Source organism: Amblyomma maculatum, chromosome 11 (genome assembly GCF_055883805.1).
Source record: "Amblyomma maculatum isolate TAMU_Amacu chromosome 11, ASM5588380v1, whole genome shotgun sequence".
Lineage (NCBI taxonomy): Eukaryota > Metazoa > Arthropoda > Arachnida > Ixodida > Ixodidae > Amblyomma > Amblyomma maculatum.
Window position 1 is genome coordinate 58,668,307 of NC_139354.1, and position 15,430 is coordinate 58,683,736.

General features: G+C 43.0%; 1 protein-coding gene across 3 annotated transcripts in view; it reads right to left on the reverse strand.

Moving 5' to 3' along the window:
* Window positions 1-9,000, reverse strand: part of LOC146173887 (uncharacterized) — a 31,839-nt gene extending 22,839 nt beyond the window's left edge. For all 3 annotated transcript variants that reach the window (XR_014701769.1, XR_014701768.1, XM_084583444.1), the window contains exon 1: window positions 8,785-9,000. Coding sequence is in view for 1 of the 3 variants with exons in the window: in XM_084583444.1 (XP_084439570.1) it covers window positions 8,785-8,892 (108 nt within the window). In the remaining 2 variants the exon portion in view is untranslated. The remainder of the gene's footprint in view (window positions 1-8,784) is intronic.
* Between the last annotated feature and the right edge of the window lie 6,430 nt (window positions 9,001-15,430).

Consider the following 15,430-nt stretch of genomic DNA (forward strand, 5'->3'; position numbering starts at 1 on the left):
GTGTTTTTTGAAATACCTCTGCCGGTGATGATATACCAAGAAAAGCACAGAATTCTGTAGCCCCCGAATGGCGTTGCAAAGGTACCAGTCCTGAAGCGGCCGTCGTCCAATGGATTTGATGGAACCCGGAGTTTGCGTCAAGGGGCGAGAAAACTTTAGCACCAGCTAGCTCTACCTCGATGTTCTCGCGCAGCGGCATTGTGTAATGTTCCCTCTTGATACTCTGATTAGTCTACCTAGAATCGATACATATTCTAATCTTCCCGTCTTTTCTTTGGTACATTGACCAATGGGCGTACCCAGTCTGGGTGCTCTGTGATCTTGGCGATGCTGCCTGCGCACTCCATGCGTCCTAGTTCTCGCACTGGCTCCTGGAGGGCCAGCGGTACCTGTCGGGCTGTTTGGACTCTTGGCATGGCATCGCCATGTAGAACGATCCAATAGAGCCTTTCCAGGTCCCCTGTTCCTGTGAACAAGTGGCGAAACGTGTTCATATACTCCTCGAAACTATTTTGTGAAACTCTATGTACGTGTGGCACGAGTCCAAGCTTCTCGCTGGCATGTAGACCCAAAATGGCCTGACGCCCTTTGGACTCTACGGCAAAATCTAGTAATGCGCAGCGGTCACCCATTGCTACTTCTGTACGGATGACACCATTATGCTTGATCACACCGCCGCCGTAGAAGCGCAACACCACGCCGCTGGGGTTTAGGCAGCTTGGGGCGGATTACAGTAGCATCCGAAGGGTAGGGAATTTGCTTGCACTCCTGTATCTACCTTGAATTCGAATTTCACATCCTTAATTTGGGCACACACTTTCCAGCCATGTTGGCTTGCCACGCTGCGCTATACATCCAGGAGGAGGAGGAAGATGAGAAGGAAAGGCACGGAGGTTAACCAGTAAAAGCAACCGATTTGCTACCTTGCACTGGAGGAAAGGGATGATTGGATATAAGAGTTGTGAGAGAGGGATAGCTGAGGCTAGTACAGTCACATAACAGACATGCCACATCACATCACGTCACAGTCATATCATAGCAAATTCAGTCTTTCGATTAGGCGTGTGTTTTTCATAAAGCGGAGCACTACCTGGGAGGCCTTCACCGTAGACGATCGCCTTGGCCAGGGACCTAAAATCTTAATTTCAGTCAATGGGCGTCCATCTAGACGTTCCAGCGTACGGCACAGCACTGCCTTTCCTCACTGTATATCGGGCACTCACAAAGAATGTGGCCGATGGGCTCGTCGCATCCACAGTTTGTACATGCAGGGCTGTTTGCCATGCCTATCGTAAAAGAATACCAGCTTGTGAATGCTACACCAACCCACAGGCGGTACAGCAAAGTTTCTTCGCGCCGGGGTAGGCCAGGTGGAAGGCGTAGCTTCAGGTCAGGGTCCAGGGATTTTAGGCGGCAGTTCACAAACTGGCCAGAATTCCACAAGGAGAGTGTGCGTTCCCGCGCAAGTGCGCGAAGCCTGCCCACTGCGTCTGCCCTGGAAAAGGGAATCAACACCCAATCGCCATCTTGGTGGGCTGTTCGTGCGACCTTGTCCGCCCGAAGATTGCCCGCTATGCCGCTGTTTCCTGAAAGCCAATAAAAGATGATGTCATGTCCTCCAATTATTGCACAGTGATGAATTTGTCGTATTTCCGCAACGAGTTGTTCATGGGCTCCACGGCGAAGAGCCGCTTTTAAGGCTTGCAGGGCTGCTTTTGAATTGAATACCGAATACATCCAGAATACCAAAGCCATCATCCACGCCGTGAAGTTCGCCATATTCGGCAGCTTCTGCAGCAGATAGCAAAGTGATTAGGTCGTTGACACTTCCGTCATGTTTTCCCGAATGCCGGACAGATTCATGACGCGTGCACACGACCGCAGTTACGACACGACAAGAGTTACGTCTGGGCAACACACGTTGTCTACACCAGTGTTCCTTGTGCATCGTATCAATGGGGCTTTTCTCCCGTGTCCGTACTTTTTGTTGCTTTTGCTGCCACTTCAGCTGATTTAGCAACCTGCTCAGCCTTTTGGAGCATCAGTGTGGTGATGGGTTGCCTGCGCGATGGGTCTCTATCTTATAAAAGTGGAACGATATCGCTACTTCTTATCTTCAGCGATCTTTTCTGGTAATAGCAAGAATGTATAAACTAATATCTGAGCTTTACCTAGGGTAAACTGCTTGAAACAGTTACCCGGTTTGGCCTCCGAGCGCTGCGTATTAGCGACAATTCTACGATTAAAAGAGATTACTTCCTGCCATGCTCAGGTTAACATCACAAAATAGTCCAACAAAACATTAAATCCGTTCTGGTCGCTTTCAGATATCGTGAAAAAGGTTGAAATTGCGATGCTGGAGATGACCACAGCAATACGGATCACTGCAATACAGTGAACTAGTATGAAACTGGCGGCTGTTCTTATTGTGTGTGAGCTCCAGATTTTTATTGAGCATACCTTTACTCATGGTCCTAAATTATAGTCCCCCATGCATTCTAGGTTTGCCAACATAGTTCGAGCAGCCTGACAGAACCTTGAAGTAGACCTCAGAAAACTTGGACCGCGCTCTCCTGGATCACTCTAATCATTATAACAAGTCAAGGCGAGAAATTTGTTGCAGTCGGGTGGCAAGTTGGGCTAGTTGGGTTATGTTCGTTTTGAGAAAATACACAACGCGAAAAAACACGACGTACAAGATAGTACTTCAACACATGCGCTTGTGTTGTGTGCTTCAACACAACCGCTTTTGTTGGTACTTCCTCGTCCGTCGTCTGTTTTCGCGCTCTAAATTTCCTCAAGATGAAGTCAAAGCGACCCTCCGAGTTCACAATCAGCGGCCAAGTTCTTCATCGCAGGCACCAACTAAGTGATGCAACTTAAGGTTTTGCTATGGGCCCTGAGTTGAGCTCTGTGCATGATTTACAAAGCCGTGGCCAGCAATGTGTTTTTTTTTGCTCGGAGCCCTTTTTCTTCCGGTCACTTCGTCTAAGTCATACCAAGGTAGTTTCTGTCTTGCTGTGTAAAAGCATGGTCACTTTTTGTACTCAAAGCACTGCACTTTAGCTCACTTTGACTGCATGCTTTGCATTACAGCTGCGCCCGATGTATCTTTGCAAATTGCTCTTAGTTGGCCCGTTATCCGTGGTGCCACTAGAGGGTGCTAGGAGTGTGAAATAGAAGACAAATAGAAATAGGGTGAATTATGCGTGCCCTGATTTCGCTTTCTGAAACTGTGGATCAGCACTGACGGCCGTGTCGAATTAAATATTACGAATAGTAGAAACAAATTGTTAATCCTGGGGACAGCATACTGAAAGCAGAGGACCAAATGATAATTACAAAGAACCGTTTGTAGATTGTTTGCGCCAACGCATCAATTAATCGTGTCAAGTAGCGAATGCTTTCGGCTGGTGCAAAAACGCAGCATCTAAACCTATTAAATCTCGGAATACTTAGTCAAAACACATATGATATAAAAGCCAGCTTTAATAGTATTGCTCTAAATAAAATGAGCAGCTGAGTATTAGTTTTAGTGCTTATATTACTGCATACTACCTCAGTTTCAGCGCGTAGATCCTATCATGCAACGGTTTCGAATTGTTTCTGATGCGTGCGCAGCAACCAGTTCTGAAGGTCGTGTAAAAAGACAAGTGCCCACTTCAAGCGCAAACTGCGTCGTCGCGCTGAGACTCTCAGCCTTCTATAATTGTGCTGTCTGTACCACAAGCAGTTCTGGTCTTCAAATTCGGCGGCGCCAATATTTCAATTTCATGTCAATAATTCAAAATATGACAGGTATTTGTGCTGCAATAACTTCGAACACCAGCTCATTAAAATTGCCCAGTAATAAACGAGTACCGATAGTAAATTCGGAATTGAAATCTTTAATTCCGGTTCATTTTTAACTTCGAGCAAAATGTAAATGCAAAATTGTCTAGTGTTTGAAAATGGCCCTTACGCGCAGAAACTTTTGCTTTCAGTTGCCATACATTTTTTTAAAAACAAAACAAAGAATTTGAATTGCAAGGCTGCAGTCTCCTCGGTATTATTTGAAAGTTGAAATGGAGTTGTTAAGCTTTTTGAGTAGTTAGGATTCGAAGCTGAATAAAATAAAGAGACCTTGAGAGTTTAGCTTCATTCATAAAGAGCTGCCGCCAGCAAGTCCATTTATTTCGCGTATAACTTTTAAATATATTTCAAATTCTTATTTTTCACAACACAAAGTATTAATGTTTGCTTGCTTATCTAATCTATTCGATTTTAGAGAATGCTCTTGTAGGTGTACTCATTATTAGCAAAGTATGAGAGCCAATACCAGAACTGTCCAATTGGTATCTAAAATTAACTGTCCAAATGGTATCTAAATCTAAAATGGGTGGTATATAATCACATATGCTGATTATAACAACCATGTCAAAAAATAAATGTTAGCATAGGGTAAATGAATTTCTGCGAAAACTGACTGACACATCTGCTAATGTTTGCCAATTGCTCTTAATTTTCCTCATCAAGTAACATTTATTTTAATATCATTAGAGACCTTATCTTGAAAATTCCGGCGAGCCCCTAACATCCACCGCTGAATTCGGCAAACTGTTCATATTGCAGCGATTTAAGTTTAAAGAAATTAATCTAATAAAGAAATATACAGATCCTAATGAGGGCCATCATATAATCATTGAATTGCAGGCACAAGATCCTCTTTCACATTTGCTGCTCTGATTACTCATTAACGCCGCCTACAGGTATAACTATCTGTTTTTGTTTTCACTACACATTGGTCCTACGTCAATCTAACGCTTATGAGATAAATCATATGTTTGACCTTTCTACCAATAAATTTGAAGGCACCTGATGATGTTTTGGAAATGTAAGGAGTGGGTTTTCTGCCCTTAAATATTATCCGTACCTTTCTTTGAAATCGATATTTAGAAATAAATAAAATTCGGTAGATTGAAATCAGTATTCTTTTTCATGCTCCCACTACGTCTGAGGACGCGCCTGTACCAGGACGAAATAGTTAACTGTGTAGACTTACAGTATTGAGAGAATCAATATAGTCACAACGGAGCTAGACGCTGGTTTTCAGCCATATGGGTACCATTTTTCTTGCATATATATTAACAATCTTTTGAGTACCATCAAGCTCATCTTGGCCCTTAGCGACGCGATACCTTGGAGTGCTGTAGGCCATCTTTATTTTGGGCCTTATCGTTTATGCGATTGAATGTTTTATTTGCGCCGCTGTTGCAACTTATGGTTACTTTGCCAGAAAAATTGTATTCTGAAAATAGTTTCGCTCGTTTTCAGATGACCACGTACTTCAAAATTTTGAAAGTTATTAAGAAGACCTGTTAAAATTACTAGCATTTTAACATTCATTTGGGCGGGCAGCTGAACGCGGCATGGCATACATCCATCAAATGGGAAGCGTCTTGAAGACGAGTAGATAAGAACGTGGAAGAAAAAAAAGCCGTGTTTGTCAGCGTTTACTGAGGTTGAACTTTAACATCGAACAATATCACAATTTCAATTTGAGAGCTTCCTCTATGAGTCTCACAATAAGTAAGTATATCCGCAGTATTTGAGTTATTTTTCCAAGCTATTCTTTCTCCATGGAGAGTTGGATGTGCTATAGCCGTGGCGCGTAATAAGTATTACTGTTTGCAGCTAACAACTAGGAATATTTCAAAGCAGCTGAAGTAAATTCAGCGTTTTTGAACGTTGTGTTATACTTCGCTTGTAAAAAGTGTTTTCCTTGATTCCACTTGCGATTTCTCCTATATTATATTATATCTTTCTTTTGTAATCAAGTGTTCGATGAAAAATCATCTGGTCAGCTGGTGGCAAAAAAAAAATGTATACGGTAACTGACCAATTCAAAGTTTAGTGAAAACGTATTTACGTTTCGCAAGCTCTACGGCTTCCTTGTTCACATATGGGAAACCAGACAAAAAACATGTGTTTATAGCTTTTTCAAAATGCATCGTAATAATGTTGCATAATCATATGGCAGATGTTCTTGTACACGACTCAAGGATATCTGTTATGTGGAAGCGAGTCTTTCACACTGATGAGTTCGTGTCTCGTTGGAACGGGGGAAACTTGCACGCCGCACTTTTGAAATTCCCGACCAAGCGCTTCACTAATATGTAAGATCTAAGGGATGCTTGCACGTTTTGCCTTACATGCGTCGGAAACGTCTGAAGGTGGCGGTCGCTGTAGGAGTTTCTTTTTTGTGTTTGCCACAAAGCTTCTTGGATAGCCATTTCTCGTGAAAACCCTTTAGACAGTCATTAGCTCTTCCCTCAGAGATTACTCATTAGAGCACGTGTTTATTGCTTTTTTGATTGAGCAGATGGCAGATCGCTTGTGTGCCATCGGGTGGACAGAATAAGTCATGATAACGGCCTGAGCGCGTGGGCTCTCGGCATACTGTGAAACCTAGGCTTATGGTTTTTCGCGTCACACGAGTGTCCAGAAACGAAATACAGCCATTCACATCCTCTTCTATAGTGAAATTTATTGAGGCTTCTTTGCCGTTGCGCTGATCTAAGAAGCACTGGACGTGTTTCTTTAAGATGCAGAAACAATTGTCCAAGCACCTGACGAATAATTTAAGCCGTAGCTCGAATGTTGCCTGGGCTTTTGTCTCTATGGTTTCCGTCTCTATGGCTTCTATTGACAGATTAGTCACCGTCACGGAAATTTCTGCTTCTATGGCTGTGCCCAAGGTCTGTCGCTAAACATCGCCGCCACACGAGAGATAACTATTGCCAAGGCAAAAGGAAAGAAGCTTACAAAAATCGCGTACCTCGAAAAGTGTGTGCCCTTCAAGAGAAGAGTCCTGATTCAAACGAAGCTTGCAGGTTTCTACTGCAAGGCTAACCGGAATGCTCTTGAAAAGAGAGCGAACATCGAAGGAAACCATCACATCGTCTGTTTCAGTGCCATGTTATTCACTTTATTAATAAATTCAGTTGTGTTCTGTGTATGTTTCTCGGTTTTGTCAACTAGAGGCGATATCTTGTGCAAGTAGCGAGACAAACTTTCGAGGGGTAACCTTGTAAAATCCATAATGTGATGTAATAAAACCCTGTCCTTATGAACGTTCGGCAGCCCATAAATATCTGGAGCCGATCCCTTTGTGCTAAGTAGTGTGTAATATAGGTCTTTTTGGGATGGTGGAAGAAAGTGAAAAATCGTTGATAGCGTCTTTTGAATGTCCCTCTGAACTTTAGAAGTGGGACTTTGGCAAGCCGAACGTTGTCGGGAACTGCAGCAATTGTTCAATTGCGGTTTTATAACTAAAGGTTAAGAATAACAGGTATGTTCCTTTTTCGGCCGGTAGTATCGCAATCCTGTGGGTACTGCGTAGCATTTCCAATCACTCTCCTGGGGCTAGAGGACACCGATGGTCCGATTTGCGCACACGTCAATGTATGCCTATCGCCTTCATACGGACTTCATTCCTGTGAATAACGTCTAAAAGCGGAACAGTGCTTTAAACAGCAGAAATCAGTTTTTGTGAATCTGATGGTTTCCTTGGTTGAAGTTGAGTCCGTGACTTAGAACCTGGGCTTCGCACAGAGTCAGAGTGTAAGACGAAAGGTTCCGTACCTGAAACAATAGTGTCGTCCGTATGCTCCTTTTTTCGGAGGTGAGTTTGTCGAGCTTGACTGCCTAGGTCCTCCCGTGCTTTCCCTTCGTCAATCGAGTTTCTTGGTAGGCAACCAGTTTGACCTCGTTGTAAACGTTAGGAGCCGCAAACACTAGGAGACTGCTTTCACAGAACACATCATTGTCAAAGCGTTTCAGAGCATGTTTGCACTGTTCAATGCGGGCTTGGACAAGAAGGCATTCCGCTTTGTCTATCACGTGATCTCCAAATGAAGATCGTATGGGTCTGTGAGGACGTAGCGATCACGGCGTAACGCGGCCGGCCTAAGAAGCCAAGTTAAATTGCAGATGCGTTCGAAAAGCAGCCAGTGTTGATGATTGAGGAGAATTGGTTATCCAAGAAGCTCTGTGGCAAACACAAAATAGAAACTTGTTCAGCGACCGCCACCTTCTGACGTTTTCCATTCCTCTAAGCCAAAATGCTGAAGGATCCCTTAGGGGTATTTCGGAGCGCTTGGGGGTATTTCGAAAGTGCGGCGTGCAGGTTGCCCGCGTTCCAACGAGAAAGATTAGACACGAACTCCTTCATGTGAGAGACCCACTTCTCGTTAACAGATATCCCGTGTATAAGACACCGTGCGCAGATAGCGGCCGAAGTTATACAGAGAATCAGGAAACTGGTGCAAACGTACCCAGCAGCACAAAAATTACGTGGGGAATCGACACAGCACTGCTAACGTTCTGGCCTAACACGTGCAAGAAACTGGACACGCCATCAACTGGGACAAGGTATGTGTTCTTGCCATGGAATGGATTGCTTCTAGACGCTTGTATCTAGAGTCTTTCATGATCCATACCAATCACGGCACACTATAGAGATCGCAAGGAAATCTGCCATCTGATTACGCAGGATAATTACGATGCAGTTCGAAGAGACTATAAATGCATGCCTTTCTCTGGTTTCTCCATTTTGAACAAGAAAGCCGTAGGGCTTTCTAAACGGCGTCATGTTTTCATTACACTCTAACTTGGTCAGTGACCCTCTATTTCGCTTTATCAACATCTTTCTTTACCTAACCCTCAACAAAAGTTTCACTGCAGTGAAATCTTTGGCTAAAACACGAAATGAATTCTTTGAAAATGCCTGGGAGAGAGAAGTACCTCACTTGCTCGGTGGTTCTGTAAATATCGTGGATCGTCTTCAAAGGGAGTACCGGAAGTAGCGGGTAGTAGAGGTAGCATATAGGTGTATAACACAAGGCCGAGCATGATGCCCCTCTGAAACTCGATTAGTTCGACTACTGGCTGCTGTAAAATTTGCCTCAGTAACGGAACAACTGTCCGTTTGAGTTGCTAGGATAGCTCTGGGAGATGACAGATACGCTCTTGAGTGTTGATTGCTTTGTCTCTTCAATTAAGCCACATAAATTATACATCACTCATATCTGTATGAAATATCGCTATGCCGAGAACAAAGTGTGAAAATTCATGCCGCTTTCGAGGTGTGTCGTATTTGAATTTCTAATTAGTTGTCACTATTCGTTTCCTCATTACCACTAAGATCAGTATATGAGGTCGTGTTGAAATTTAGTCATTAAAACGGGATGCGCTATAATACCGAGTTCTCTCTTCATTTCAACTGATTTATTTATCAGCCAAATGCGCACAAATCGTAAACAAACATGCATTAGGAGCCAATAAAAAACAAGATTGTGTAGGTATCTGTATTTAGAAGCAAACCCGTAGGTTGAAAGGAAACCTACAATAAGATATGCCCATCAACCTTGCAGAGTATTCAAATGTTTTATCTAAAGTTCATAAATAATATTAGCTAAAGAACACACACTTAAAAAAAGTGTTTTGGCGTATACATGATTTTTGGAGTTTAACGTTGGCTGCGTAATAATAAAAATTCATCAAGATCACATAGTAAGCCTGGGATGGACAGAAAACCAGCAAAATAATAAATATAATTTGGTATGCAGTTTAGCAGAACAACTCCTCTTTTTAAATGAATGAACAAAACGAGATCTACACACGAAGGAAATAAGACAACAGCTGGCGAGGCGAAGTAAAGCGTTGGGGATTTTTAAAAATTTAATATGTTATTGACATAAATTAGTACTATATTCGCTTACACGTCAGTCGCTATGGAGATGAATGGCTTTGGTGTACAATCTCATTGTTCGGTAACTGGCTACATTAAAACCGAAATAAATAGAAGGTTGCAGAAGCGCTGATGTAACTCTGTTTAAAGCGGCACTTGCTGCGTTTTTCGTAGGTCGTAGGTTCGGTTTTCAAAAGCGGTGTGCAGGTCTTCCTTCTTCTTTGCATATTTCTTTCATCCTTAGCTGTAAAAAGTACAAGTTTTGGTCAATAACACTTTACATAGTTAAAAATAAAAATCTCATGCGCTTTTCTTGGCCTCGCGTCTGTTCGATTATTTCTTTCATGTATTATAGCTAACCCCTCACTTCCTCTCAATATACTGCTTCTATTATATACATATATATAAACACACCCGTACAATTTTATATATATATATATATATATATATATATATAAATTATACGGGTGTGGTTATTCAGTACCCAAATGGATCTGGCTGCTCAGGATGAACTCGCAGCGGAGCGTCAGGCGTAGCGAATCACCCAGACAGCGACCGACTTCTTCGTCCTCGAGTGCGCCAGCACGCGATGCATGCCAGTGGCTATGATGACGATTACCACGCTACATGTTTCCCCCGGCTAGAGAAGGAGCCATCCTGGTGACTTATGGAGTCGAAAGGACTGACGGATCGTGGTAGGACTTGATTCGATTCACATGAACTGTTTCGCGTCCATGGCGACGCAAGTCGGCAGAGGGCGTAACAGGCTCAACTACGTAGTTGTCGGGAGATGTTTGTTGGATGACTCGGTATGGACTATGATATCGAGCAAGAAGCTTCTTTGAAAGGTCAGCGGTTGTGGCAAGGGTAATTATAAAATACGAAAAGTATAAATCAACTTCTAATGAAATTGGAAACCGCAACAAATAATACTTGACCAAATAGGATTATAATATTTTAGCCACCATTTGCTGCTTAATTCACTTCGCGCGAATCATTTTAAATGTTTAGGCACACATAACTTGCACTGATGGAAGCCCGCGGTTGCTAATGTTATAAAAACTTGCTAAACTTGCACATACTACGCATGGCAATTATGAAGGTACTGTATTGAGCCATTGTCTTGAAACTATTAAGTATCGGAGTGTTACTGGGCTTGGCAGCAGCTCATCGGAAATTTATTACGGGAGCCATTTTTGCTCAGTTATCCAGGTCGTAAAGGCTCCGAAACAATTACAGCCACCCGTCTTCTGCTGCTTGCCTCGCCATCCTGTCATTAGCATTAGTGATACCAGCAGCGAACAACTCATAGGTGGTGAATCCATAGGGTTCAGCGGAATGCACGTCCAGTTCCTGTTGATTCCGGTGTGTCACCTCTCTTGAATTGTATAATGACATTGCCACCATGCTCTCAGTTCTAATCAGTGTGTTGTATGAAATTATTACTAATATATGATATTAAGTACGGATACATAACACATTCGCCAATGTTATTGCATAATGAGACCAAAAGCAAATGTGTTTCAATTTAAAAAAAAAAAACGGCTTTAAAAACTTTTAAAGCCATTCTGAAATATTTATTAGATTTTAGCCAGTATCTCCGAAGAGAAAATTATCATTTGGATTTTTCTTCTTCCATTCTAGGGTTAGGTAGAAAGGAGAGCAGAACAAGTATCGACAAATAGAGAAAGTCGATGCTCCCAAGGGGCAACGAATGTTTTAATCAATAGGACAAGCATGGCTGGCGTGGTAGTATGCTAGGCGAGAGGTTGAGGTGATTAGGTTTACGCCAAAAATTGGGCACAGTTACCAAAGCCCCTTAGCCTCAAAGATATATCGAACAGAACATCATTCCGCATTAACCTTAGCAAGGCTGTTAACGGGAATAATGAGTCACATGCGAGAATTTTCAAGAGCAGGAAATTATATGCGCTCAGTTTTGAGAATGCCAGAAAGGGCGGAAGTATTCTTATTAGAAATACGTAGATACGTCCCATGCTGGTATCGTCGGGCATATCCGCGTTGACGTGATATAATTAAACTTTGCGCTTAACCGATCTGCCAGTTTGGTTTTAAATGTGGGCATCACAGTTACAAAACGCATTTCAGCACATAGAGACGACCTATGTCACGAAGGTGCAATGCTTGCTTTAACATCAATTTCCGCCCCCCCCCCCCTTTCCCCTTTATTGCGGCTCGTGCTTTCAGTCATTCAGCAGGATGTCTTCTTTATGACCTACAGTTGGCGTCTGCTCTTCATCACCGCGTTGCACTTAGTCAACCGACATAAGCAAACGTACTGTGACACACCGTACTTTTTCTCTTCTGCGCAATTTCCATTCCTTTTTTTTGTTGCTTTTTTCGCACTTTTTTCTAAAAAGAACTCTCCCCCAAAAGTAGGCTCCTTCCTCTATTTGCATTTTCACCTCACACCCAAGGACTGAGGCAGAAGGGTGTGAATGATAGTTCTAAGGCTAACACATTCTTAACATATTGTTACAGGGCGGCAAGCCGATGAAGAAAGGATACGCAACATGACCGATGGCGATCGTAGGTAACCTTTAATGAAAGATGGCTGAGTTAGCGCGAGCGAGTCTGCCGACGCCAGTGTCCTATTCTTCTTCATCGCCTGTAGCAATATTATTGAATGCGCGCTTTCACAGTGATTAGAGCACTCTAGATACAAAAATGTCTGCCCTGTTCTAAGCAAGGCGACCTCACGGTAGTCAACAGAGCAGAACGTAGATGCTGATTACAGCATTGATAATGGAAATATGTCCTGGCCCTATTCTGATCAGTATTCGTACAGAATACAGCCAGTTATATCTGGCTTAAGTTTCTTAAAGATGAAAAATTCTATATTTCATAGCGTACATGTATTCATTTACGCAACATAAATCTCAATTCCGAGTGTCTTCGCAGCCGCAGGAATTTCGGCATTATTTAGTACAAGGGGGCATTTTACGAATCGCACACTAGAATGAAAACATTTGCACAATCTTCGTGATGTTTCAGGCCATTGGATTCATACATGAATAGACAACTATTAGGCACACTTTATTATTTATCAAAAGCGATCACGCGAAGCCCTGTTAAGGCAGAAAATCTTTAATATCGGATATGTAAAACTTTCGAAAAGCACGTCGGATCAAATATTTCCACAAAATTTCTAGGGCAGTTCTCTTGAAACACTTTCTTGCAGTCTGGTGGTATTCTGTATTTTATTCTACTGGCAGTCTGAAGAAGGCGGCAACCTGCGTGAAAAATATGGTACCATTAAATTAGGTAGCCTGCCAGAGAAGACTGGTAATGCATTTTGTGCCTAAAAAGGATGACGATACCACTATTAGCTTTCCAATTAAAGGCTTTTTGCGAAAGCAATCCTACGAGAGCCACAGTGAGACCTGGGGCTTCCGTAGCTACGCCATGAAGAGGCGTAGCTAAGGTCGCTTTATAAAAAAAGACCGCTGCCATGGCATTTTAATTCACGTTAACCCTATGGCACAGGCAGGAGCTGCCAACGCGAGTCACGCCTTTCATATGGGAAGTGGATATCAGAATTAGCCTGTCAGAACCGTTCGCATTCTCGTTATTCTTACGACACGCAGGTACATCACTACAGCTTCTTTGAAGCGTTAGTTTATATGTGGGCTGGTAGCTACGATCTCGAGTCATACACTTAAAGGATGAGCTTAAGTGTCCCCAATAATGCGCACCTTACACTTGTAGGGCAGGCTAGGAGAATAATGTAGCAGGCAAAAACGGCTTCCACCGTTTTTTTCGCAATTCATCTATGGGTTAACCGGAGCTAAACCATAACTAATGTTTTATTCACTTATCGCTGCAAAATTCTGAAGAAATGTCCCAGACAACTTACTATTATTTAAGATAGCACACACATAAAAATGTTTATTGAGCAACGAGGTCCTTACACAAGTGTCATATGCATGTTTGACATATTTTCCGCATGTGATTTGCGATTTCAACGGGATAAGAATGAAGATGCATAAGGAATAAACCAGCGAATATATTATGCGTTACGGTGAGCATGTATGTGCCAAGATAAAAAAGTAACCATTTTTTACATTCTGCCCTTTCATAAGGAGCTGGGTGGTTTCACATCCTGTTGGCATTTTTCAGACAGGCAGGCAAGCAGCAGTGCAGGCAGTGCAGGCAGGGCAGGCAGGGCAGGCAGGGCAGGCAGGGCAGGCAGGGCAGGCAGGGCAGGCAGGGCAGGCAGGGCAGGCAGGGAAGGCAGGGCGCAGGCAGGGCAGGCAGGGCAGGCAGGGCAGGCACGTAGGCAGGCAAGTAGTTAGGTAGGAGGAGAGAAGGCAGGGACGCTAACAAGAAAGTACTCCAGTTGCCTACCCTAAATTCGGGAAAAAGAATAAGAAGATTAAATAAGGGAAGAGAGAAGGGCCTTTAAGTACAGTCACATTTTGTCGCTGAAGTCGTGACAAAGTGTGACGAGCTAAATAGGGTCCTGTATGCCTTGAAGAAAGTTGATTGTTGTGGCCCCGGATCAGTCATTATAGCCTAGTATAAAGGGCGAGAATCGAGGCAGTCAATTCACCCAATGAAACTAATGTTTTTCTTTCTAAAAGACCGGACATCCACACAGTCGATGCTCAATTGTCTCCACAGCCACAATTTTCATCGGTAAGGCGGTCCGCCGTTCCAATCTGGAGAGCATATTTGTTCGTGTAATCAACATTGGCCAATAAATGGCACAAAAACCTTGATTGGTGCTGAATTATCTTATCTTAACGTCCAGTACCCCGAGCCGGCAATACCAAAAATACATTGAGTTCTGTGCTGAAAGGGTGATAATTAAGGCCAAATAAAGAAGCGCATATGCTGAGCCAATCCTCGATATGCTGATTTGACTGCAACTCCATTGCTGTTGGCAGAACGAGCAGCCTCGTTCGCCTGGTGGTTTCTATTGATACCACAGTGTCCCCGCGGCCACTGAATTATAAAATCGTGACATTTCGATATTGCGCCTGATACAACTTCTGTGTCCCTCCAACGATCTCGTCATGTGAACCGCAGCGTAGCGCAGCTTACAGCTGCCAGCTTGTTCTCTTTTCTCTGCGATGAGGTCTACATGAATGATTTTTATCAATGATAACTCAAAAGAAGCGATGGCTTGTCACAGGCAACGGATTTACCATTGGTTAATATCAGGTAATGTGATATTTTTAAAGGGTAATAAATAAAAGATTTCTCGGTCAAAATATCTAGGCCTTGCAGATGAAGGTACAACGTCAATATCGTTGAAGCTTTTCGAAGTCTCGTACCTACTTTGTGACCCGTCACACTGTATGGCCAAATACACATGTCATGCCTAGAAGGAGATTTCAGAAGATTCTGGCAGCACGTCTGCGAGGCAGACAAGAGTATGGTGGAAGAGTATGGGTAAAGGGGAATGAAGAGGCTTTGGTCCGCCTTCCGCTTTGGCGTAAAGAGAGCTCTCTGCAAGCTTACTGCGTATCGAGCTGAATGTTCGGCCTCCGATCTCAGCGCCTACCAAGCATCCAAAATGTCTTGAAGTGTTACGTTGTCGTAGGCGCTCTTCGTATACAAAAACATGGTACTTCATTTTTTTTTCAAATTCTTTTGCTGCTTCACAGATGTTATGAGGTCAACCACATTGGTAAAACAAAAGAGGCCAATTAAAAACTCAGATATTAAATTTGG